The 26,307-nt window shown below is 45.4% G+C and overlaps 1 protein-coding gene across 2 annotated transcripts in view; it reads left to right on the top strand.

The window, feature by feature from the left end:
- The first annotated feature begins 4,919 nt into the window (after positions 1-4,919).
- Positions 4,920-26,307, top strand: part of hdgfl3 (HDGF like 3) — a 50,217-nt gene continuing 28,829 nt past the window's right edge. The window contains exons 1-2 of one of the 2 annotated variants that reach the window (XM_033050053.1): positions 4,920-4,926; positions 13,357-13,442. In XM_033050053.1, the coding sequence (XP_032905944.1) occupies positions 13,359-13,442 (84 nt within the window). In that variant the 5' untranslated portion in view covers positions 4,920-4,926; positions 13,357-13,358. Of the gene's footprint in view, positions 4,927-13,091; positions 13,443-26,307 lie in introns of those variants that run through there. The other variant, XM_033050052.1, reaches the window with a different exon arrangement.

The raw sequence follows: 26,307 nt of genomic DNA, 5'->3' as shown, positions 1-26,307 counted from the left end.
TTGTTTTGATACTATCCCTGATTTCCCTTGTTATCCACGGATGCACTACCTTCCCTGATTTATTTTTTTGCCAAACTGGGATGAACAATTGTTGTAGTTCATCCATGCAGTCTTTAAATGCCTTCCATTGCATATCCACCGTCAATCCATTAAGAATCAATCGCCAGCCTATCTTGGCCAATTCACGTCTCATACCCTCAAAGTTACCTTTCTTTAAGTTCAGGACCCTTGTTTCTGAATTAACGATGTCACTCTCCATCCTAATGAAGAACTCAACCATATTATGGTCACTCTTGCCCAAGGGGCCACGCACAACAAGACTGCTAACTAACCCTTCCTCATTACTCAATACCCAGTCTAGAATAGCCTGCTCTCTCGTCATAGAGTGAAACAGTGTAGAAACAGGCCCTTTGGCCCACCGTGTCTGCACCGACCAGCGATCCCCGCACACTAACACTACCCTACACACACTAGGGACAATTTATATATATAGAAAGCCAATTAACCTACAAACCTGTGTGTCTTTGGAGTGTGGGAGGAAAGCGAAGATCTCTGAGAAAACCCACGTGGTCACAAGGAGAACGTACAAACTCCGTACAGACAGCACCCGTAGTCGGGATCGAACCTGGGTCTCTGGTGCTGTAAGTGCTGTGAGGCAGTAACTCTACCGTTCCGCCATTATGCCGTGTATTAAGATGAACTGGCTGGCAAACAGGAAGCAAAGAGTAGGAGTAAACGGGTCCTTTTCACAATGGCAGGCAGTGACTAGTGGGGTACCGCAAGGCTCAGTGCTGGGACCCCAGCTATTTACAATATATATTAATGATCTGGATGAGGGAATTGAAGGCAATATCTCCAAGTTTGCGGATAACACTAAGCTGGGGGGCAGTGTTAGCTGTGAGGAGGATTCTAGGAGACTGCAAGGTGACTTGGATAGGCTGGGTGAGTGGGCAAATGTTTGGCAGATGCAGTATAATGTGGATAAATGTGAGGTTATCCATTTTGGTGGCAAAAACAGGAAAGCAGACTATTATCTAAATGGTGGCCGACTAGGAAAAGGGGAGATGCAGCGAGACCTGGGTGTCATGGTACACCAGTCATTGAAAGTAGGTATGCAGGTGCAGCAGGCAGTGAAGAAAGCGAATGGTATGTTAGCTTTCATAGCAAAAGGATTTGAGTATAGGAGCAGGGAGGTTCTACTGCAGTTGTACAGGGTCTTGGTGAGACCACACCTGGAGTATTGCGTACAGTTTTGGTCTCCAAATCTGAGGAAGGACATTATTGCCCTAGAGGGAGTGCAGAGAAGGTTCACCAGACTGATTCCTGGGATGTCAGGACTGTCTTATGAAGAAAGACTGGATAGACTTGGTTTATACTCTCTAGAATTTAGGAGATTGAGAGGGGATCTTATAGAAACTTATAAAATTCTTAAGTGGTTGGACAGGCTAGATGCAGGAAGATTGCTCCCGATGTTGGGGAAGTCCAGGACAAGGGGTCACAGCTTAAGGATAAGGGGGAAATCCTTTAAAACCGAGATGAGAAGAACTTTTTTTCACACAGAGAGTGGTGAATCTCTGGAACTCTCTGCCACAGAGGGTAGTCGAGGCCAGTTCATTGGCTATATTTAAGAGGGAGTTAGATGTGGCCCTTGTGGCTAAGGGGATCAGAGGGTATGGAGAGAAGGCAGGTACGGGATACTGAGTTGGATGATCAGCCATGATCATATTGAATGGCGGTGCAGGCTCGAAGGGCCGAATGGCCTACTCCTGCACCTAATTTCTATGTTTCTATGTTTCTATGAAACGTTATCATTCACAGTAACACAGTGATGCAGCTGGTAGATCTGTTCCCTCACAGCGCTACAGACCCGGGTTTGATCCTGACCTCTAGCACTGTCTGTGTGGAGTTTGCACGGTCTGCCTGGGTTTCTCCATGTGCTCCAGTTTCCGCCCACATTCCAAAGACATACAGGTTTGTAGGTTAATTGGCTTGGGTTAAATTATAAAATGTCCCTAGTGTATAAGATATTGGGGTGATCACTGGTCAGTGTGGACTCAGTGGGCTGAAGGCCAGTTTCTGTGCTTCTATATCTCTTCCATGTTTCTATATCTCTAAAGTCTAAACCGGGTGTATAAGAACATCTGAAAAAGAGCTGGAAAGGACAGCTATTAATTCATTGCATGTGGTATACATGCCTTTAATGCTAGAGGCACTGAATATAGGAGTCACAAAGTCATGGAGAGCATGGATAGGTGACGTTTCACAGAGTGCTGGAGTAACTCAGCGGGTCAGGCAGCATCTGTGGAGAAAAGGAGCAGCAGCATTTCGTGTTGAGACCCTTCTTCATATCTGCAGTTCCTTCCAACACTATCTGTGTAGGGCAATCCAAATTTATTATAATCTGATCTCACTCACGAACAAGGAACCACTTAAAAGCCATATTGGAAATTGACCATCAGAAAAAAAATGTTGGCTTCAGGGTAAAATGTCTCTGACAAAAATAAAACGTCCATATAACCTTTTCCCTGCGACCTCCCACAGTAATCAGATGCCACAGTCTTTTAAGAAAATAGCTGCTACTTGAAGCTACTTGAAGCTCCAGTCTGATGAAGGGTCTCGACCTGTCTCGCTGAGTTGCTCCAGCTTTTTGTGTGTGTCTGCTACTTGAACATTGGTGGTCACTGAAATTGACAGGCGATTGCTTCTATTGACACTTGTACAATGATACACTGTTAAACATTGAAACATTTAGCCTTTAGTGTATTTTGTTTCCAGTAGCAAAAAGCAACTTGTTGTTATTAAAAGATTTAAACCCTTTTGTTGTTGCGAGTGTGAAACACTCTTGCTCTCTTTGCCACATTGACACTTTGTTTCTATAACTGTGTTAGTTTGTAACATACATTCCTGTATTTAGCAGCTCAACTATCAGATTATTGCATTTTGACTTACCTGTATTTTGACACTTGCTGCTGAAATTGTTAACTTGCTTTCTGAGATAGTAAAGATAGACGTAGAGTGCCTCTTTCTAACAATACTGCTGGATTTGCTGACTATTCCAGCTTTTTCCACACTTTGAAGAGAGTCGTCGAGAGTGTTTTATTGTCGTATGTCCCAGATAGAACAATAAAATTCTTACTTGCAGCAGCACAACAGAATATGTAGACATCGTACACTGTAAACAATATAATAAACAAGAGAAAAAAAAGTTCAGAGTGTGTATACATACATACTCACAAATACACACACACACACACACACATATATATATATATATATATATATATATACTGTGGGCAGTGGGCAGGTGCTATAGACCTGCATGGGAAGGTAGACGCTCCCGCCCCCACCAGTCTCGGGCAGATGGGGCTCGTCAGCCTGGGAAGGCAGTCCATCTAGGAGAGGGAAAACTCTGATTTAAAACCTCCACTGCCTTGTGGCCATATCCAGTCATGGAAAAGGCTCCAGGAGTAAACCTCAAGAGAATCCGGAGTCGGAGCCCCTAAGGCAGTTTGTCGTTGTCTACAACCTCGCTCTGGCAGCTCCTGCGACGGCGCTGGTGCCAAACTGTAACGGCCCTGCTGTTCCTTTGGATCGATCAGCGACGTGGAGAGGGGGGACGTGCTGCATGGGCAACAGCTTGTCCTCCATATGACATCGATCGCCCAGGTTGCATCCGACCACACATCACCTGCAAACTAGGATGCATCACCCATGGTCAGTCATGACCGAGGGGGGGCCTACTATATATATATATATATATATGTACACATGCACACATACGTACACACACAAAACAAACAAGAATAGTGCAATAATACTCTATGTAGATCTGAGCTTATTTGAGGTTTTAGTGTTTAATAGTTCAAGTTCAAGTGAGTTTATTGTCATGTGTCCCTGTATATAGGACAATGAAATTCTTGCTTTGCTTAAGCACACAGAAAATAGTAGGCATTTACTACAAAACAGATAAATGTGTCCATATACCATGATATAAATATATACACACATGAATAAATAAACTGGTAAAGTGCAAATAACAGAAAGTGGTTGCTAATAATCAGAGTTTTGCCCGAGCCAGGTTTAATAGCCTGATGGCTGAGGGGAAGTAGCTATTCCTGAACCTGGTTGTTGCAGTCTTCAGGCTCCTGTACCTTCTACCTGAAGGTAGCAGGGAGATGAGTGTGTGGCCAGGGTGGTGTGGGTCTTTGATGATACTGCCAGCCTTTTTGAGGCAGCGACTGCGATAAATCCCCTCGATGGAAGGAAGGTCAGAGCCGATGATGGACTGGGCAGTGTTTACTACTTTTTGTAGTCTTTTCCTCTCCAGGGCGCTCAAATTGCCGAACCAAGCCACGATGCAACCGGTCAGCATGCTCTCGACTGTGCACCTGTAGAAGTTAGAGAGAGTCTTCCTTGACAATCCGACTCTCCGTAATCTTCTCAGGAAGTAGAGGCGCTGATGAGCTTTTTTGATAATTGCGTTAGTGTTCTCGGACCAGGAAAGATCTTCAGAGATGTGCACACCCAGGAATTTGAAGTTCTTGACCCTTTCAACCATCGACCCGTTGATATAAATGGGGCTGTGGGTCCCCCTCCTCTCCTTCCAAAGTCCACAATCAGTTCCTTGGTTTTGCTGCTGTTGAGGGCCAGGTTATTGCGCTGGCACCATATGGACAGTTGCTCGATCTCTCTTCTGTACTCTGACTCATCCCCATCAGTGATACGCCCCACAATAGTGATGTCGTCAGCGAACTTGATGATGGAGTTCGCACTGTGGTTCGCTACGCAGTCATGGGTATAGAGTGAGTACAGCAGGGGGCTGAGCACGCAGCCTTGAGGTGCTCCCGTGCTGATTGTTATTGAGGCTGACACATTTCCACCAATACGAACAGACTGTGGTCTGTGGACGAGGAAGTCGAGGATCCAGTTGCAGAGGGATGCGCAGAGACCCAGTTCTGCGAGTTTGGTAACCAGTTTGGAGGGGATGATTGTGTTAAATGCCGAGCTGTAATCAATGAATAACAGCCTGACATATGAGTTTTTGTTGTCCAAGTGGTCCAGTGCGGAGTGGAGGGCCAGCGAGATCGCATCCACTGTTGATCTGTTGTGGCGGTATGCGAACTGCAGTGGGTCCAGGTTTTTGTCGATGTAGGAGTTGATTTGCTCCATGATCAACCTCTCAAAGCACTTCATCACCACCGGCATTAGTGCCACTGGTCGATAGTCATTGAGGCATGTCACCTTACTCTTCTTGGGCACCGGTATAATTGATGCCCTTTTAAAGCAGGTGGGGACCTAAGACCTCAGAAGTGAGAGGTTGAAAATGTCCGTAAAAACTCCCGCCAGTTGGTCCGCACAGGTTTTTAGAACACGGCCGGGTATACCATCAGGTCCAGGTGCTTTTCGGGGGTTCACCCCTCTGAAGGATTTCCTGACATTGGCCTCTGTGACTGAGACTGAAATGCCATCGCAGCGAATGGGGGATCGGGAAGGCACATCAGTATTCTCCCTGTCAAAGCGTGCGTAAAACGCATTGAGCTCGTCAGGGAGTGATGTTACACCGGCATTCGAGCTGCCTCCTGGTTTTGCCTTGTAGGAGGTGATTGCATTCAGACCCTGACACAGCTGCCGAACATCTGTCTCGTCCTCCAGTTTGGAGCAGAAGTCCCTTTTGGCCTTTTTGATGGCCTTACCAAGGTCGTATCTGGTCTTCATGTAGGCCACTGTATCATTGGAGGTGAATGCCCTGTGTCTGGACTTCAGGAGAGTGCAGGATCTCAAAGTTCATCCAAGGTTTCTGATTGGGAAACACTCGGAAGGTTTTTGTAGGGATGCAGTCCTCCACACATTTCTTTATGAAGTCTGTAACGACTGTGGCATATTCGTTCAAGTCCGTTGCCGAGTCCTTGAACATTGCCCAGTCTACAGACTCCAAACAGTCCTGGAGTTGTTCTTCTGCCCCCCCCCCCCCCCCCCCCCCCCCCCCCCCCCCCCCCCCGACCAGCTCTGTGCTGTCCTCACTTCTGGGGGTGCGCTCTTTAATTGCTGCTGTAGGCAGGAAGAAGCAGCACCGCGGTATGGTCGGACTTACCGAAGTGAGGGCGAGGGATAGAACAATAGGCATTCTTGATGGTGGTGTAGCAGTGGTCGAGGGTGTTAGGTCCTCTGGTGCAGCAGGAGACATGTTGGTGGAAGTTGGGGAGTGATTTCTTGAGATTCGCCTTATTGAAGTCCCCAGCAATGGTGGTAAATGCCTCGGGGTAAGACGTCTGGTGTTTGTTGACCACGGCCTGCAGCTCCTCCAGTGCCAGACGGACGTCTGCCTGGGGTGGGATGTAGACCGCGGTCAGGATAACGGAGGTGAATTCTCTCGGGAGGTAGAAGGGACGGCACTTCACCGCCAGATGTTCGAGGTGTGGAGAGCAGGAGTTGGACAGGACTGCCACGTCGGAACACCACGCAGAGTTGACCATGAGGCAGACGCCCCCTCCTCTCCCTTTCCCAGATGCCAGGGTACGGTCCATGCGGTGGATGGAGAACCCTTCAGGCTGGACCGCTGAGTCTGGGGAGCTGGGGGTGAGCCATGTCTCTGTGAAACAGAACACAGAGCATTCCCTCAGCTCCCTTTGATAAAGCAGTCTTGCCCTTAAGTCCTCCACTTTGTTTTCAAGGGACTGTACATTAGCCAGTAGGATAGTTGGGAGAGGGGGCCGAAGTCCCCTGCGCTTCATTCTGACCTGAATGGCTGTAGGGAAGAAGCTGTTCCTGAACCTGGACGTTACCGTTTTCAGGCTCCTGTACCTTCTTCCCAATGACAGGGGTGAAACGAGTGTGTGACCAGGGTGGTGTGGGTCTCTGATTATGCTGGCTGCCTTTCTGAGGCAGCGATTCCGGTAAATCTGGTAAATCCCTTCGATGGTGGGGAGGTCAGAGCTGGTGATGGACTGGGCAGTGTTCACGACTTTAGCTCCTATCACCCCATTAACCCCTTTCCATTTAGCAACTCATTGGGGATTGAGAATCCTTTACTCCATTAGCATTTAATCACAGGCCCTCTCTGTGGCAATGCCTAGAATGGTAACATGGTCATGGTTCCAATCAACAGTGTAAGGGAGTTACAACGACCACAAAAGGCTAGAGCTCCTCAGCAAAACAGGCAGCATCTCTGGAGAGCATGAATAGGTGATAACTGCTGGTCCAAAGACATGCCGATTTGTAAGTTAATTGGCTTCTGTAAATTGTCCCGAGTGCGTAGGATAGAACTAGTGTACAGGGTGATCGTTGGTTGGCATGGACGCTTGGGCCGAAGGGCCTGTTTCCGTGCTGTATCTCTAAACTAAATTAAACTAAGTGGGTAGAAAGGGACTAAATCGGCAGTCTGAAGAAGGGTCTCGACCTATTTTCTGTGTGCTTAAGCAAAGCAAGAATTTCATTGTCCTATACAGGGACACATGACAATAAACTCACTTGAACTTGAACTTGATATTCAATGAATTTTAGAAAGTACTGATCATTTATTTTAGTACTGTGATTGCAGTGAGGTTGTCAAACGAGATATTATTTAATACAGATGTAAGTATCTTTCAGAAACGATGACATTGGCATATTCTTACAATTTCGATGTGGAGGTGTGGTTTGATGTAAGCAAGTTCATGTGATAGGAGCAGAATTAGACCATTCGGCCCATCAAGTCTACACTACCATTCAATCATGGCTGAGCTATCTTTACCTCTCAACCCCATTCTCCTGCCTTCTTCCATAACCCCTGACACCCGCACTAATCAAGAATCTATCAATCTCTAGCTTAAAAATATTCATTGACTTGGCCTCCTCTGCCTTCTGTGGCAGTGAATTCCACAGATTCACCACCCTCTGACTAAAGAAATGTCTCCTTGTTTCCATTCTGAAGCTATGTCCTTTTATGCTGAGGCTATGGCCTCTGGTCTTAGACTCTCCCACTAGTGGAAACATCTGTTGCACTACCCTTGTTTTGTTGTTTGTTTGTTTATTGTGTGTGCGTGTGTGTGTAAGTGCATATGTACATATATATATGTGTGTGTGTGTACTTGTGAGTATGTGTATATATACACACTGAACTTTTTTCTCTTCTCTCTCATTTATCAAGTTCAAGTTCAAGTGAGTTTATTGTCATGTGTCCCTGTATAGGACAATGAAATTCTTGCTTTGCTTAAGCACACAGAAAATAGTAGGCATTTACTACAAAACAGATAAATGTGTCCATATACCATGATATAAATATATACACACATGAATAAATAAACTGATAAAGTGCAAATAGCAGAAAGTGGTTATTAATAATCAGAGTTTTGTCCGAGCCAGGTTTAATAGCCTGATGGCTGAGGGGAAGTAGCTATTCCTGAACCTGGTTGTTGCAGTCTTCAGGCTCCTGTACCTTCTACCTGAAGGTAGCAGGGAGATGAGTGCGTGGCCAGGATGGTGTGGGTCTTTGATGACACTGCCAGCCTTTTTGAGGCAGCGACTGCGATAAATCCCCTCGATGGAAGGAAGGTCAGAGCCGATGATGGACTGGGCAGTGTTTACTACTTTTTTACTACTCTTTAATATTTATTATATTGTTTACAGTGTACTATGTTTACATATTCAGTTGTGCTGCAGCAAGTAAGAATTTCATTGCTCTATAGAAACATAGAAAATAGGTGCAGGAGTAGGCCATTCGGCCCTTCGAGCCTGCACCGCCATTCAATATGATCATGGCTGATCATCCAACTCATTATCCCGTACCTGCCTTCTCTCCATACCCCCTGATCCCTTTAGCCACAAGGGCCACATCTAACTCCCTCTTAAATATAGCCAATGAACTGGCCTCAACTACCTTCTGTGGCAGAGAATTCCAGAGATTCACCACTCTCTGTGTGAAAAATGTTTTTCTCATCTCGGTCCTAAAGGATTTCCCCTCTATCCTTAAGCTGTGACCCCTTGTCCTGGACTTACCCAACATCGGGAACAATCTTCCTGCATCTAGCCTGTCCAACCCCTTAAGAATTGTGTAAGTTTCTATAAGATCCCCCCTCAATCTCCTAAATTCTAGCGAGTACAAGCCGAGTCTATCCAGTCTTTCTTCATATGAAAGTCCTGCCATCCCAGGAATCAGTCTGGTGACCCTTCTCTGCACTCCCTCTATGGCAATAATGTCCTTCCTCAGATTTGGAGACCAAAACTGTACGCAATACTCCAGGTGTGGTCTCACCAAGACCCTGTAGAACCTCCCTGTTCCTATACTCAAATCCTTTTGCTATGAATGCTAACATACCATTCGCTTTCTACAGGCAGCATCTCTGGAGAGAAAGAATGGGTGAAGTTTCGGGTCGAGACCCTTCTTCAGGCTGATGTCTGAAAAAGGGTCCTAAACTGAAATGTCACCCATTCCTTCTCTCCAGAGATGCTGCCTGTCCTGCTGAGTTACTCCAGCATTTTGTGTCTCTTGGGCTAAATTGTACAGATCAGATCACCTGAAGCAAATGGATACTTTACAGCAATGGATTGTATCTTTTGTTTGTTTAGGAGAACGGAGAGTAAAGGATATTCAGTATCAGAATTGTAACGTAGTCGTTTAATATTTAGTAATAAGTATATTTGTTATTTTTGTATTATGCTGGTGGGTGTGTTGTTATTATTTGTTTTGTAAATATTATTATTGTAAATAATTGAATAGATTTATTTTTAATTTTTTTAAAAGAGTAAGGGAAATGGTGATGAATGATAAAGGCATGTTATAACTTTCATGAGAAAAACAGAAACAAAGAAATAGAAAAAGTAGGCCATTTGGCCCTTTGAGCCAGCACCGCCATACAATATCATCATGGCTGATCATCCATAATCAGTACCCCGTTCCTGCTTTCTCCCCATATCACCTTGATTCCGTTAGCCCTAAGAGCTAAATCTAACTCTCTCTTGAAAGCATCCAGTGAATCGACCTCCACCTCCTTCTGTGGCAGAGAATTCCACAGATTTACAACTCTCTGGGTGAAAAAGTTTTTTCCTCATCTCGGTCCTAAATGGTCGACCCCTTATTCTTACACTGTGACCCCTGTTGGACTCCCCCAACATTGGGAACATTTATCCTGCATCTCGCCCATCCAATCCCTTAAGTATTTTATTTTAGATAATGACAGGATAAGCTCATATACAGCTGCTTCTCTATTCTCCATTATCTCATATTTTTAGAAGGCTGAAGATAATTTATATATTTGGAAAAGTTGCAAAGTGTTCAATGTCTGGCTTATATAAAAGGCTGTCAGTGAATTTAAAAACAGTCTGAAGTTGTATATATGTGCAACCAGGAATCCTTTCTTTTGTTAGTAATTAAGCTACTGAAAGGATAAGGTAGACGCCAAGAGTCTCTTGCCCAGAGGAGATGAATCGAGGACCGGAGGATGTAGGTTTAAGGTGAAGGGGTAAAGATTTAATAGGAACCTGAGAGGTCTATTTTCACATAAAGGGTGGTGGGGGTATGGTATGAGCTGCCAGAGGAGGAAGATGAGGCAGGGACTATCCCAATGTTTAAGAATCAGTTAGACAGGTACATGGATAGGACAGATTTGGAGGGATATAGGCCAAACATGGGCAGGTGGGATGAATATAGCTGGGACATGTTGGCCAGTGTGGGCAAGTTGGGCTGAAGGGCCTGTTTCCACACTGTATCACTCTATGACTCCACTGAACATTATTAGCTCAAATGATAGACTGGCACAATAACAAGCATGATTGCTATGGAAAGACATGGATTATTGACAACTTTGAAGTTGTTGACTTTCTCCACCACAGTCCCATCGACGTAGACAGGTTTGTGGATCCTCGGTTTTCCTTCTTCTTCTAAAGTCAATAATCAGTTCCTTGGTTTTACTGATGTTGAGAGCAAGGTTGTTGTTTTGGCGCCATTAGGTCAGTCAGTCGATCGATCTGCCTTCTATACTCTGACTCACTCACTGTCTATGATTCGTCCAACAACTGTGGTGTCGTCTGCGAACTTGAAGCTGGAGTTGGCACTGTGTCCGGCTACACAGTCATGAGTATAGAGTGAGTATAGCGGGGGCTGAGCACGCAGCCTTGTGGAGCTCCTGTACTGATGGTCATTGAGGAGGAAGTGTTACTGCCAATTGGTACAGATTGTGGTCTGTTGGTGAAGATGCCACAGATCCAATTGCAGGGAGGATAGAGATACAGTTCTGTGAGCTTGTACCCCGTTTGGAAGTCACGACTGTGTTGAGCTCCAACCTGTGGTCTTTGAACAACAGCCTGACTCCCAGTGGTCCAGTGCAGAGTGGAAAGCCAGTGAGATCGCATCCTCCGTTGACCTGCTGTGACCAGCATCTTGTTGGGGTTGGAGTTGACTTGAGTCATGTTCCAACCTCTCTCCAGGTAAAATGTAATTCTGCTCCTATGTCTTATGATCTTGTGAAAACGATCCTTCCTCAGAACTGAACTTACTGCTTTACATTTTTTTAATTGAAATTGGCTGATAATTAATGGCGACACAAGGTTTCAACCTTACATCCTTCATATTGCTTAATTCAAACGATTGGATAATTCCAGTGCAAACAAAAATGAGTTGGAATCGCCAGAGTTTGTGTTCACCCTTGTGTGAGCGAGACGCGCACTTCGTTCAATTGACCCCTGGTAGGGCAGCGATGAATGGGTGATCCTCATCATGAGGCTTGAACTGCGAGCGGTGCCTTTTTTATGTTTTAATTGCAACGCTTGAGTAAACATCGCTTCCTTGGCTAGTCAAACATGAACAAACAATAGTGAGTTTGTTTTTTCTTTGTAAACACAAACCTCGGTTATTATTGTGTTCAAGAAGGAACTGCAGATGCTGGAAAATCGAAGGTAGACAAAAATGCTGGAGAAACTCAGCGGGTGCAGCAGCATCTATGGAGCGGCGTTTCGGGCCGAAACCCTTCTTCAGGCTGATAGGGGATGGGGGGGGAGGGGAGGAGAAGGAATGAAAAAGGGGAGGAGGAGGAGCCCGTTTGCGGGGGTGGGGGTGGGGGTGGGAGGAGACAGCTCGAGGGTTAAGGAAGGGGGTCTGAAGAAGGGTTTCGGCCCGAAACCTCACCTATTTCCTTCGCTCCATAGATGCTGCTGCACCCGCTGAGTTTCTCCAGCATTTTTGTGTACCCTCGGTTATTATTGATGCGATCCACGAGGATGTCCACGTAAGGAGTGGGGAAAGGGAAATAAAATAATAATCCTTTACCTCTTAGCGGTTTGGAACAGTCACTATTATTATTATTATTATTATTATTATTAGGGCAGCGAGTGAACTTCCTGGGGGTGGAGTAAAAATATACATGTTACAAATAAAAGGTAGACTAAAAAGCTGGAGAAACTCAGCGGGTGAGGCAGCATCTGTGATCTATGAGGCTGCCTCACCTGCTGAGTTTCTCCACCTATTTAGTCCACCTTCCACACCTGCAGTTCTTTCTTAAACATGTTGCAAATAAAAGTAACTCTTTGCCGCGGATACTTTATTCTCCCTGGGAATTGCATTTGATGCATTGAATAAATATAAAGGTGAAATGCGAGGTTGGTGTTTGAGGCTGGAGGGGAGAAAGAGGAGAAGAGGGGAAAGAAGAGGGGAGGGGAGAGGAGGGGAGGGGTGAAAGGAGAGAGGATGAGAAAATAGGCTCTACGAGGAGAGAGGAGGAAAGAGGGGATAAGGGGGACGAGAGGGTAGGTGAGGTAGGAAAGGTGAGGGGAGAGGAGGTAGGGAAGAGGGGGAGGAGAGAGGGGGTAGTAGAGGAGAGGAGAGAGGGGGAGGAGAGGAGAGAGGGGGAAGGAGAGGAGAAGGAAAGAGAAGAGAGGAGAGGATAGAGGAGAGAGGATAGAGCGAAGAGCCAGCGAGTGCCTGCCGGCCGGCCGCGTTGGGTCTGGGTCTGGGTCTGGGGGGGGGGGGGGGGGTGTGAGCGCTGAGGAGCAGCCGCCGACAACAGGGAGGGAGGGAGGAAGCGGGGGGAGGTGTCCGCGGTCCGGGAGGGTCTGGGATTCCGGGGCTCGAGGGCGGGGATCGTGAAGCGAGGGAGGGGTGGAGGGTGGGTGGGAGGGAGGGAGAACTGGTGAAGTGCGATCATTGAAAAAAAACAAAAACACAAATAAGGTGGGAGGGAGGTGATTATCCCGGGGCCTGCCTGCCTTACCTCCCCTCCCCTCCCCTCCCCTCCCCTCCCGCTCGCTGCCCTTCTCCCCCCTCCCCACTCCTCCTAGTCCCGCCGGCTCCGGAGGCGGGTGTCGCTCGGTGGGTCGGTCGGTCGGATCGCGGGCTGCAGGCGGAGGTGGAGGTGGCGGGGGCCGGGGAGGGGGCAGAGCGACGGGCAGCCATGGCTCGACCGCGGCCGAGAGACTACAAGGCTGGTGACCTGGTCTTCGCCAAGATGAAGGGGTATCCGCACTGGCCGGCCCGGGTGAGTGAGTGAGTGAGTGAGTGGGGATCGGGCCGGGCGGGAGATGCGACATGTTTGCCGTGTGTGTGTGTGTGTTTAATGTTAGCGCCATGAAACTAACCACCAGGTAGTCTACTACCTGCGCTGCTACTGAGTGAGTGAGTGTAGGCCGCTTAGTCCCACCGGGTTATATAACCACCTCACATGAAAATATATAATTGGCCGCCACAAGAAAGCAAGGCCGGCTGGTTGTATTTGAACACGGGTTGGAGGATGGGAGGCGGGGAGGTTGATCCAGCGGCCGCTCGGACCAGGCTGGCGACCGGCTCTTTCTTTCGTGGCCGAGGTGAAGGGCTGGTCGCTGGGGAAAGGACCAGAGGGGACTCCTGGCATCCATGTGAATGTGACCCAGTCCCACACGGGCCGAGGAGGGAGGCGGTAAATAAAACCCGACCAAGAGCACCTACAGTTAGTAGTCGCTGTTGGGGAATATATCTAGACAACGCTCATAGCTAGATAGGGTTCTTAAAGATAGCGGAGTCAGGAGATATGGGGAGAAGGCAGGAACGGGGTACTGATTGTGGATGATCTGCCATGATCACATTGAATGGCGGTGCTGGCTCGAAGGGCCGAATGGCCTACTCCTGCACCTATTGTCTATTGTCTATCATGTTTTGGTCTGAAGAAGGGTCTCGACCCGAAGCGTCACTCATTCCTTCTCTCCGGAGATGCTGCCTGTCCCGCTGAGTTACTCCAGCATTTTATGTCCACCTTCAATATATATTGCACCCCTCTTGTGGTCGGGGGGGGGGGGGGGGGAGATGGTGATTACACGTTTACATCCATGGTTCGCTGTGTGTTCGTGTATCATTCGCTTGGTTTGTGACAAGGGATGTTGTCGGAAGGAACTGCAGATGCTGGTTTACACCGAAGATAGACACAAAATGCTGGAGTAACTCAGCGGGACAGGCAGCGTCTCGGAGAGAAGGGTGACATTTCGGGTCGAGAAACCTCCTCCTGCAGCGATGGTGTTCACCGTTCCTGAATCAATATATCACGTTACTCTGACTCACACAAGTCAGGTGTTGTTGACAAGGTGCCCGCCGGAGCAGTGTTGCCTTGTGAATGAGTGAGCGATCCTCGTCAACCACTCACTATCTTGTCCTGAGGCCAGATCTCCCCGATGGATGCAGGGTGAGAGGTTCTATCAGCATCGATCATGTATGCGGTGGGTGGGAGCCAGGAGGTTGTTCTATCTTCACACCGCTGCAATGACCAGTCAGCTATCTCACTGCCGTGTAACAATCTCACACCACACGCGTGCAGGCTTTGTTTGGGTACAATTAGTTCAAATCAGGATGTTTGACAAGTGTTATTTCCAGAATTTCGTCTTTCATCTCGATCAGTATATAATGAATGACCATTTTGAATGGATGAAGGGGCTAGTTAGATGTATGTGTGGCTGGGAAGGTATTCTTAAATTGATATTATTATTTAACTTAATTTAGCAATTGTGCTTTAGGAAGTGGGTGTTATTATGAATCACACAGTAAGGTGGGGTTAGTGATGCTATTCTACTATGATTGGTTCACATACAATAACCAATCTATAATATGTAAATCCAGTTCTGCTTCAGGTGTATAGAATACCCACCCAATCGTTATATCCCACTTATTTGTAATTATATTACAATCGTATTTGTTGGAGTAGTATAGAGCAATACATAAATCAATAAGTTCTCTGACCAGAATTAGGCCATTCGGCCCATCAAGTTTACTCTGCAATTCACTCGTGGCTGATCTATCTTTTCCTCTCAACCCCATTCTCCTGCCTTCTCCCCATTACCTCCGACACCCGTACTAATCAAAAATCTATCTCTGCCTTAAAAATATCCATTGATTTGGCCTCCACAGCCTTCGGTGGCAAAGAATTCCACAGATTCATCACCCTCTGACTAAAGAAATTCCTCCTCATCTCCTTTCTAAAGATGTGTCCTTTTATTCTGAGGCTGTGCCCTCTAGTCCTAGACTCTCCCACCAGTAGAAACATCCTCTCCACATCCACTCTATCCAGGCCTTTCATTTTTTGGTAATTTTCAATGAGGCGTCCTGTCATCCTTCTAAACTTCAGTGAGTGCCCAGTGCCGTCAAAAGCTCGTCATATGTTAAGTAGAAGAATTATTTCACTCACGCTGATATTTCAGCAGACATTATAGACAACTACACGATGAGCAGATATTAAGCCCTTTAAATCTTTCCAACCAACAGAGATACTAAACCAATATTTGTGTGTGTGCTGCTGACAATCTTGGCCTCTTGGATTCATCATTGATACCAAAACGACTGTGCTGTGGTGCGACTTTGAGTATAAGAGCAGGGAGGTTCTACTGCAGTTGTACAGGGTCTTGGTGAGACCACACCTGGAGTGTTGCGTACAGTTTTGGTCTCCTAATCTGAGGAAAGACATTCTTGCCATAGAGGGAGTGATTCCTGGGATGGCAGGACTTTCATATGAAGAAAGATTGGATAGACTCGGCTTGTACACGCTAGAATTCAGAAGATTGAGGGGGGATCTTATAGAAACTTACAAAATTCTTAAGGGGTTGGACAGGCTAGATGCAGGAAGATTATTCCCGATGTTGGGGAAGTCCAGAACTAGGGGTCACAGTTTAAGGATAAGAGGGAAGTCTTTTAGGACCGAGATGAGAAAATCATTTTTTACACAGAGAGTGGTGAATCTGTGGAATTCTCTGCCACAGAAGGTAGTTGAGGCCAGTTCATTGGCTATATTTAAGAGGGAGTTAGATGTGGCCCTTGTGGCTAAAGGGATCAGGGGGTATGGAGAGAAGGCAGGTACAGGATTCTGAGTTGGATGATCAGCCATGATCAAATCGAGTGGCGGTGCAGGCTCGAAGGGCCGAATGGCTTACTCCTGCACCTATTTTCTATGTTTCTATGTTTTCTATGACATCACCACATTCTCACGCTGGCTGCAAACAATAAATAACAAACTGCAACAAACAGAACCATTAAAGATCATATCCATCGCATCTTGAAAATGTAGACCTTCGAATCACAGGATCTTTAGCCACATAATCCCACTGATGGTCACGAAGGATGTCATGCAAGCCCAGTAGGGTTTGGTCAGTTGGCCCATCACAGTTATGTCACTGCCTTCAAGCAGTCCTCTGTGCAGAGGAGATTCATCAGGATATTAGTGAGTCATAGGGTCATGCAGCACAGAAACAGGCCCTTCGGCCCAACTTGCCCATGCCAACCAAGATGCCCCAACTACGCTGGTCCCACCTCTCTGCATTTCGTTCATTTCCCTCTAAACATTTCCTATCCATGTACCTGTCCAAATGTTTTTTAAATGTTGTTATTGTGTCTGCCTCATTGTTATATTGGGAAAGAACTGCAGATGCTGGTTTAAATCAAAGGTAGACACAAAATATTGGAATAACTCAGCGGGACAGGCAGCATCTCTGGAGAGAAGGAATGGGGGACATTTCGGGTAGAGACCATTCTTCAGACAGAGTCAATCTGAAGAAGGGTCTTGACCCGAAACATCACCCATTCCTTCTCTCCAGAAATGCGGCCTGTCCCGCTGAGTTACTCCAGCTTTATGTGTCATTGTTATACTACCTGCCTCAATGTGGATTATTTCCTGTGCGCGACTCTGAATTGTGTAATAACCTCCAGATGCCCATCCAGCATCACAGTGTTGCTATGTTGACAGAAAGACATGACGTGTAGGACATTCAAAGTGACATTTGGTCCAGTTGTGAGTGTAACTAACGTGTGACGTTTAGGTTGGAGGTTGCTGAGTAAGCTGTACAGGGATGTAGGATGCATTGTTCATTGCAGGTCAACCTGAAACGTGCTGCCAGGAAACACCATGATATTTGTACAGTTGAAACAAGGAACTGCAGATGCTGGTTTACAAAGCTGGATACAGATTAGTTCAGTTTAGTTTATTGTCACGTGTACCGAGGTACAGTGAAAAGCTCTTGTTGTGTCACATGTACCAGTCAGCAGAGAGACAAGAGGGCTGGAGAAACTCAGCGGGTCAGCATCTCTAGACAACACATGGACGGACAGGTGACGTTTTTGGCCGGGACCCGAAATGTCACCAGTTCCTTCTCTCCAGAGATGCTGCCTGCCCCACAGATACTCCAGCATTCAGTGTCTATCTTCGGTGTAAACCAGCATTTGCAGTTTCCTCCTGCACATGGAAATGTTGACCAGTTTGACATCATTTGGATTTAACGTTTGACACAGGAATAAGTGTAGAACATTTATCTTCCCAAACGTTAGGCCATTCGGAGCATGGCTGATCTGGGGGAGAAGGCAGGAGAATGGGGTTAGGAGGGAGAGATAGATCAGCCATGATTGAATGCCAGAGTAGACGATGGGCCGAATGGACTAATTCTGCTCCTATTCCTTAGGACCTTATGATCTGTGACCTAACTCTAAATATCCATCCTTTCTTCAATTTCCTTAATGTTAGCAATAATCTATCGGTTTTGCTTTGTAAATGTCAAATGATCTGGAATCAGCTGTTTGTAGGAGACACCTCCAAGCTTCTTTATACCTCTGTACTGAGAGATGTTTCCTAACTTCATTCCCTAAAGGTCTGGCTGATATTTAGGATGATGTTCTGTCATTCCCGATTTCAAAACCAGTAGATATAACGTCAGTGTATCCATTCAGCAGTTCCCTTTATTCATCTGAAATCCAGGAGATGCAATTCTAGGTTGAGTGTATTCTTTCATGTATTCTAACCTTTGGAATCTGAATATTATTTTGGTAAATACATTCTGTATTTGCTGCAAGATGAATACAACCACCCTGAGACATTGTGAACAGCTAACAGTCCTTCAGAGATGATCTAACCATTGTGAAACGTCACCTATCCATGTTCTCCACAGATGCTGCCTGGCCCACTGAGTTACTCCAGCACTCTGTGAAACGTCACCTATCCATGTTCTCCACAGATGCTGCCTGACCCGCTGAGTTACTCCAGCATTTTGTGTCTATCGTCATAATGAACCAGCATCGTATCGGGCCGAAACTCTTCTGGAAATAGGCAACGTTTCGGGCCGAAACCCTTCTGGGTTTCGGCCCGAAACGTTGCCTATTTCCTTCACTCCACAGATGCTGCTGCACCCGCTGAGTTACTCCAGCACTCTGTGAAACGTCACCTGTCCATGTTCTCCACAGATGCTGCCTGACCCGCTGAGTTACTCCAGCACTCTGTGAAACGTCACCTATCCATGTTCTCCACAGATGTTGCCTGACCCACTGAGTTACTCCAGCACTCTGTGAAACGTCACCTATCCATGTTCTCCACAGGTGCTGCCTGACCCGCTGAGTTACTCCAGCAGTTTGTGTCTGTGACTGCTCTGAGCGCTGCTTGTTTTTGTGACATGTCTGAACAAATGACTATCTATCTTATTTATAGCATGTATAAATATAGTAAGTCGTAGCAGTTACAACAAAGATCACTGTGGGATACAGAAAAGTGGCTCTCTGCCAATGACATACCTGTCCATTATCATTTTTTCTTGCTTCCAGCTGCTTTGCTAATCTTTTAACCGGGCTGAGAATTTGTTCTCAATTCTATTAGCTTCAGCTTTGCTGACTGTATTTTATGCAGGACTTTAACTTTTATGTGGAATACTCTGCCATAGAAAAATGTTCCCAATGTTGGGGGAGTCCAGAACCAGTGGTCACAATTTAAGAATAAGGGGTGGGCCATTTAGGACAGAGATGAGGAAAAACTTTTTCACCCAGAGAGTTGTGAATCTGTGGAATTCTCTGCCTCAGAAGGCAGTGGAGGCCAATTCTCTGGATGCTTTCAAGAGAGAGTAAGATAGAGCTCTGGAAGATAGTGGAGTCAAGGGATATGGGGAGAAGGCAGGATATAATAAGGGATCCAATCCCTTATTATATGTTTCAATAAGAACCTCTCTCATCCTTGTAAATTTCAGTGGATACAAGCCCAGCCGCTCCATTCTATCAGCATACGACAGTCCCACCATCCCTGGAAATAACAATAGACAATAGGTGCAGGAGTAGGTCATTCGGCCCTTCAAGCCAGCACTGCCAATCAATGTGTTCATGGCTGATCATCCCCAAACAGTACCCCGTTCCTGCCTTCTCCCCATACCCCCTGACTCCACTATCTTTAAGAGCCCTATCTAATTCTCTCTTGAATAACTTTGTGAACCTATCTGCACTCCCCCAATTGCAAGAATGGCCTTCTTCAAATTTGGAGACCAAAACTGCACACACATTTAAATTTGTGCAGGGGGCAGCATTGGCTTTTTCTGTTACTTATTTGGTTCTTGCCTCTCAATACCTGTAGCTAAGTCCAATTCTCCAATAACTGAAAAGCTCCATCATAATGGAAGCGGTAAGCAGCTAACTAACGTGGTTACTTCTCCCTATCCCCGCACGCTATACGTGGTGACTCTTTGCATTCCTTGTGCATGGTATTGAAAACAAAGAACTTCACTGCAATTTATCACATGTGATAATAAAGTATCAATTAATCAAATCTACAGGGGGCTAAATACTTACATATAGGCCTGAACTATTTGTCCCTGCCTCCGTGTTGCCTGCTCTATGAGTTATAGACAATAGGTGCAGGAGTAGGCCATTCGGCCCTTCGAGCCAGCACCGCCATTCAATGTGATCATGGCTGATCATCCCCAATCAGTACCCTGTTCCTGCCTTCTCCCCATATCCCCTGACTCCTCTATCTTTATGAGCCCTATCTAGCTCTCTCTTGAAAGTATCCAGAGAACCGGCCTCTGAGGCAGAGAATTCCACAGACTTAGATTAGATTAGATTAGATTTGTTTATTTTCATTCAGACCTTTCGGTCTGAACGAAATTTCGTTTCCCAACTCTCTGTGTGAAAAGGAGTTATAGAGTTATCAGTTATCGAGAAGATAGACACAAAAAGCTGGGGTAACACAACGGGACAGGCAGCATCTATCGACCCAAAACGTCACCCATTCCTTCTCTCCAGAGACGCTGCCTGTCCCGCTGAGCTATTCCAGCTCGTCGAGTGTATCTTCGGTTTAAACCAGCATCTGTAGTTCCTTCCTGCACATTATGAGATATAGAGCATGTGCCAATGGTGTTCAGCGAAGATTAAATGAAGAATTAATGAACATGCTTAACACAAAGAAAGATTCATCAGCACTCAATCCCTCAGAATTGAAAATAGATTCTCGACATTTAATTTAGTCTTGTGACAGAAATGTGAAACCATGGTACATATTGCGATGTCATCGTTGCATGGGCTCAGCTGTCTGATCACTGGGTTAGATTTCCACATGGGAAGCTCCACACACAATGAGTATTGACAGACTACTTAAGTACAAGGAGAATCCGCAACTCATTCTGTCTTCACATGCTGTGTACATTCTAGATAGTGGTTGCAAATAGACTTGGCAAATAGATTATTGCCCAAATTCATTCAAGACCATATCGATAAATGTCCAGTCCATTAGCAGTTTAACAAAATAATACTATAGGCATGATAACAGGGTGACAAGGGTGGTGCAGCAGTGGAGTTGCTGCTTTACAGCCCTCACAGCACCAGAGACCCATGTTCAGAGACCCAGAGACCCAGAGTCTAGTAGAGTCTGTACAGAGTTTGTACGTTCTCCCCGTGACCTGCGCGGGTTTTCTCTGAGATCTTTGGTTTCCTCCCACACTCCAAAGGTATGTAGGTTAATTGGCTTGAAATAAATGTAACAATTGTCTCTGGTGTAGGATAGTGTAAATGTGCTGGCATCGCTGGTCAGAGCGGACTCGCTGGGCACGAAAGGCCTGTTTCCGCGCAGTATCTCTAAACTAAACAGAATAACTTTATTACACAGTGTCACAATATTTAAATTATTGGTTGCTCGTTGTTAATCTTACATATTGTTAAGCTCACATTATTTTAAAATTGAAAGAACATTATGCTTATAATTTTGACACAGAGCCAATTTGCACATTAATCTTTATATTAATGGTCAAAATATATGTGCTTTTTCCCACTGTGTCATTTTGCATTTTGTCATTTTACATTATTGTTTTGTTATCTAAAAATTACTCTCTCAAAAAAATATAAACCAACAGAACAATTTAAAACAATATTCCAATTGCAAAATATGAAGAAAATGAATGTTTAGCCTATTCTGCTGATAATTTGGGGAAACTGATGGTAAATAGGTTTGCAGTATCCACATCCGCTGTTGTTGCTTTCCACTTCATAACAACCCAATTAGAATATTTAGCAACAGTGTATGTGGAGAGTGATTATTACATAGGAGACCTTCCCTCAAGCAGCTGATAATTCGGCAGATATCCATCCCTTCTCATGCCCAGAATAGAGGAATTAAGAAGCAAAGGAGGTAGGTTTAAGGTGAGGGGGAGGTAAAATTTATTAGGAACCTGAGGGGTAACTTTTTCACACAAAGTGTGCTCGGTGTATGGAACCAGCTGTCGGAGGAGGTAGTTGAGACAGGTACTATCACAAAGTTCAAGTAACATTTAGACAGATATGTGTAGGAGCTGCAGATGCTGGTCTACTTCGAAGATAGACACAAGATGCTGGAGTAACTCAGCGGGACAGGCAGCATCTCTGGAGAGAAGGAATGGGTGACGTTTTGGGTCGTCCCCTCTTCAGACTGGATCTCAGTCTAAAGAAGGGTCTCGACCTGAAACATCACCCATTGAAAGCAAGGGATATAGGGAGAAGGCAGGAACGGGGTACTGATTGTGGATGATCAGCCATGATCATATTGAATGGCGGTGCTGGCTCGAAGGGGCAAATGGCTACTCCTGCACCTATTGTCTATGTTTCTATGTTTCTATGCATAATGTGAGAGCGGAGAAGAGGGAGTCTCCAGGGTGAAGCTGGATAAAGCTGGTGGCCTTGCCGAGGCAGCGTGAAGTGTAGATGGAGTCTAGTAGTGTGATGACAATCTCAACTGTAAGCATTGATTGTAACCATTTTAATCCTGACATGTATCACATTGAATAAATACAATATTGTTTGATTCTCTAAGATAAACTTGCTTTGTGGTGTTTAATGTGAACAATGACGTTTTACTGGTGTAGTGGGACTTGTTGGAATATCCCAACTCGATAGATGATAGTGAGGTTTCGGAATAGGTCCAGATGAGACCCAAGAGTTTGATGCTTTCAGTATTGTAATTGTCAATGTAAATGCCTACAGCTTTATTCTTGAAAAACCTGGATATAATGGAAATTTAATTGAGATCTTTACAATAATAAATGGACTAGACGGTGTTCGTAAGAAAAAGCAATTTTAATTAGATTAGCTAAAAGGAACAAGTGAACGTGATATATTTTCAATAATAGATTAAAAGTCAGAAGGTTTTCCTTTTTGCAGAGAATGATCAGTCTTTGAAGTGTGTTGGCAGCTAATATAATGGGCAAGGCTTCAGAAAGGACACTGATGAGTTCCAGTCTCTGGCTGATATAACAGCAAACAAAAGATGGCAATAAGGGAACAACATTGTCATTGAGGCCTTCTGAAACAAAGGCAAAAAGGCCTGGATAGAGTGGATGTGGAGAAGATGTTGCCACTAGTGGGAGAGTCTGGGACCAGAGGGCACAGCTTCTGAATAAAAGGATGTACCTTTAGAAATAAGGAGGAATTTCTTTAGTCAGAAGGTGGTGAATGGCAAGAGAATGGGATTGAGAGGGAAAGATAGTCCATCCACATTTTAATGATGGAGTGGACTTGCTGGGCTGAAGGGCATAATTCTGCTCCTGGAACTTATGTACATAATACTGCAGATGTTGGAAATCTATAATAATGTAAAGTATTTATGTGGGTAGAAGATTGGCTAAATGAACATAAACTGAGAATATGGATACGTTTAGATTAGTTCAGAGATACACCGCGGAAACAGGGCCTTCGGCCCACCGAGTCCACACCGACCAGCGATCCCTGCACACCAACACTATCCTACACACGCTAGGAACAACTTACACTTATACCAAGCCAATTTACCTATATACCCATGCGTCTGGAGTATGGGAGGAATCCGAAGATCTCGGAGAAAACCCACGCAGGTCACGGGGAGAACGTACAAACTCCATACAGACAGCGCCCGTAGTCGGGATCCAAGCCGAGTCTCCGGTGCTGCAAGCGCTGTAAGGCAGCAACTCTACCGCTGCGCCAGCGTGCCGCCCAAATGAATCAATGATAAATAGGATTTGTTGAGTAAAACCTATAACAAATGCCTCTTTTGTAAACTGTGTGATTTAATTTCCCTTTCTCTCCAATGTATGTTATCTGCCGGTAGAATTGGCGTAGAATTTGAGAGCATTTTAAATGATGGATACTAATTGTGATGTTGGCACAGTGGGTTTTTTTGTTTTCATCTGATCTTTACAAATGTTGGAATTTTGTCAAATGATAATGCTGATGTATAGCTAGCGTAAATAGAAACTCAATTTTACAAGCAAATGAGCAATGTAAATTCATTCAAAATGGTGGCATTGGTCCAATCTAGTTCCACCAGCTTGTCTGTCACATGGTTAGCTTTTAGAATTTTAAGAGGCCAACATTTGTTCCTTAACCCGAATCACCAAAGAAAGTTAAAGGGCCAGTCCCACTTTCATGACCTCTGCCGAGTTTGCCCTTGACTCATACTCGCAGCATGGTCGTCACGAGGTCGTAGATAGGTCGTGATGCTAGTCGTAGGTACTCGTGGCATCAAGTAGGTCGGGGCGTTTTTCTAGCCTGATGAAAAATGTCCACGAGTAAAAAAGGTTGTGAAGTAGGTTGTGAAAGTGGGACAGGCCCTTAACCAGTCTTAATCTATGAATTTTTACACAGAGAGTGGTGAATCTCTGGAATTCTCTGCCACAGAATGTAGTTGAGGCCAGTTCATTGGCTATATTTAAGAGGGAGTTAGATGTGGCCCTTGTGGCTAAAGGGATCAGGGGGTATGGAGAGAAGGCAGGTACAGGATATTGAGTTGGATGATCAGCCATGATCATATTGAATGGCGGTGCAGGCTCGAAGGGCCGAATGGCCTACTCCTGCACCTATTTTCTATGTTTCTATGAATTTGTCCAGAGTGATTATTGCTAAATGACAATGTGGGCTATAGTTATGTGAAATCCACTTAATATGTTATTGAGATATACAATGTGCTAAATAATGAAATATATTTTATTTCCCAAAGACAGAACATAGAATAACTAAAGCCTTTTGCTTTAGTAATTAGTTCGTATTATTTAGGAAGGAACAGCAGGTGCTGGTTAAACTGAAGATAGACGCAAAATGCTGGAGTAACTCAGCGGGTCAGGCAGCATCTCTGGAGAGAAGGAATGGGTGACGTTTTGGGTCGAGACCCTTCTTCAGACTGAGAGATAGGGGAAAGGGGAATGAGTTGATCGTGTTGCTACTTTGCAGAGGATAATATCCAAGTAGCTGTATATATTTAATCATGCCCTTAGTCACCTCCATGATAGCGAGAGAACTAGTAATTACATGAGTCAGAAATATACTGGAAATACATTGGAAAGGCCCAGATAGATGATGGTATCAGCAAGTAGTATTCTGATGGTGGCCAATGACAATGTGTAGCAGGGAAGGTTTACACCGAATATAGACAGAAAATGCTGGAGTAACTGGGGACAATTTTACAATTTTATTCATTTATACCAAGCCAATTAACCTACAAACCTGCACGTCTTTGGAGTGTGGGAGTAAACCGGAGATCTCGGAGAAAACCCGCGCAGGTCACAAGGAGAATGTACAAACTTCGTACAGACAGCGCCCGCAGTCAGGACGGAACCCGGGTCTCTGGCGCTGTGAGGCAGCAACTCTACTGCTGCGCCACCGTGACACCCTCATGCAATTTGGATGGAAAGATGTCAAATAAAAAGATCTGTATCTGTGTGGAAAGAAATCAGCTAAATAACAGAAAGCGGAGAGTAGTCATGGAAGATATTTTATGGACTGAAGTGAAATATATGGTGGAGGTCTTTGTAGATAGAAACAAATTGCTGGAGTAACTCAGCAGGACAGGCAGCATCTGTGGAGAGAAGGAATGGGTGACGTTTCGGGTCTGAAGAAGGGTCCTGACCCGAAATGTCACCCATTCCTTCTCTCCAGTGATGCTGCCCGTCCCGCTGAGTTACTCCAGCATTTTGTGTCTACCAGCTTTTACAAATCTAGCTGCAGGGTTTAACCTGAAGCCATGCATCACAAATCAATCTCAGTCTTCTGTAAATTGGGAGTGAAAGCCCAATCTCCTCCAAGTGAGCGCAGCGGTAGAGTTGCTGCCTTACAGTGGCAGAGACCCGGGTTCGATACTGACTACGGCCGATGTCTGCACGGAGTTTGTACGTTCTCCCCATGTCCACATGGGTTATCCCCGGGTGCTCCGGTTTCCTCCCATATCCCAAAGATTTCTAGGTTAATTGAATTTGGTAAAGACTGTAAATCTTCCCTGGCGCGTAGGTTAGTGCTAGTGTACGGGGCTTGTTGGCCGGCACGGACTTGATGGGCCAAAGGGCTTGGTTCCGTGCTGTATCTCAGAACTGAACCGAAGTCCATGCCACGGTTCCTATGGAGGTCTTGGCTCTCGTTCAAGTGACACTTGGTCCCCAACTGCACTGTTGAGGCAGCACAAAATGATTTTGCATCTGAAACCATAATTATAGTGTGACTGTATCCTTAATTAAATTTCATCCCAATTACCCAAATATCAATTTAAAACTCTCTTGCTACAGAGGAAAATGACATTTCGTTAATTGCAAAATGGTAGAAAAATGTATCTGTCATACATTTTAATTTAGAACGGTGGAAAATATAGATTTTGTGCTGTACTGTAC

The sequence above is a fragment of the Amblyraja radiata genome, chromosome 34 (genome assembly GCF_010909765.2).
Source record: "Amblyraja radiata isolate CabotCenter1 chromosome 34, sAmbRad1.1.pri, whole genome shotgun sequence".
In the NCBI taxonomy this organism is placed as follows: Eukaryota; Metazoa; Chordata; class Chondrichthyes; order Rajiformes; family Rajidae; genus Amblyraja; species Amblyraja radiata.
Note: the sequence above shows the minus strand (reverse complement) of the source record. Positions and strands in the feature narration are given on the sequence as shown.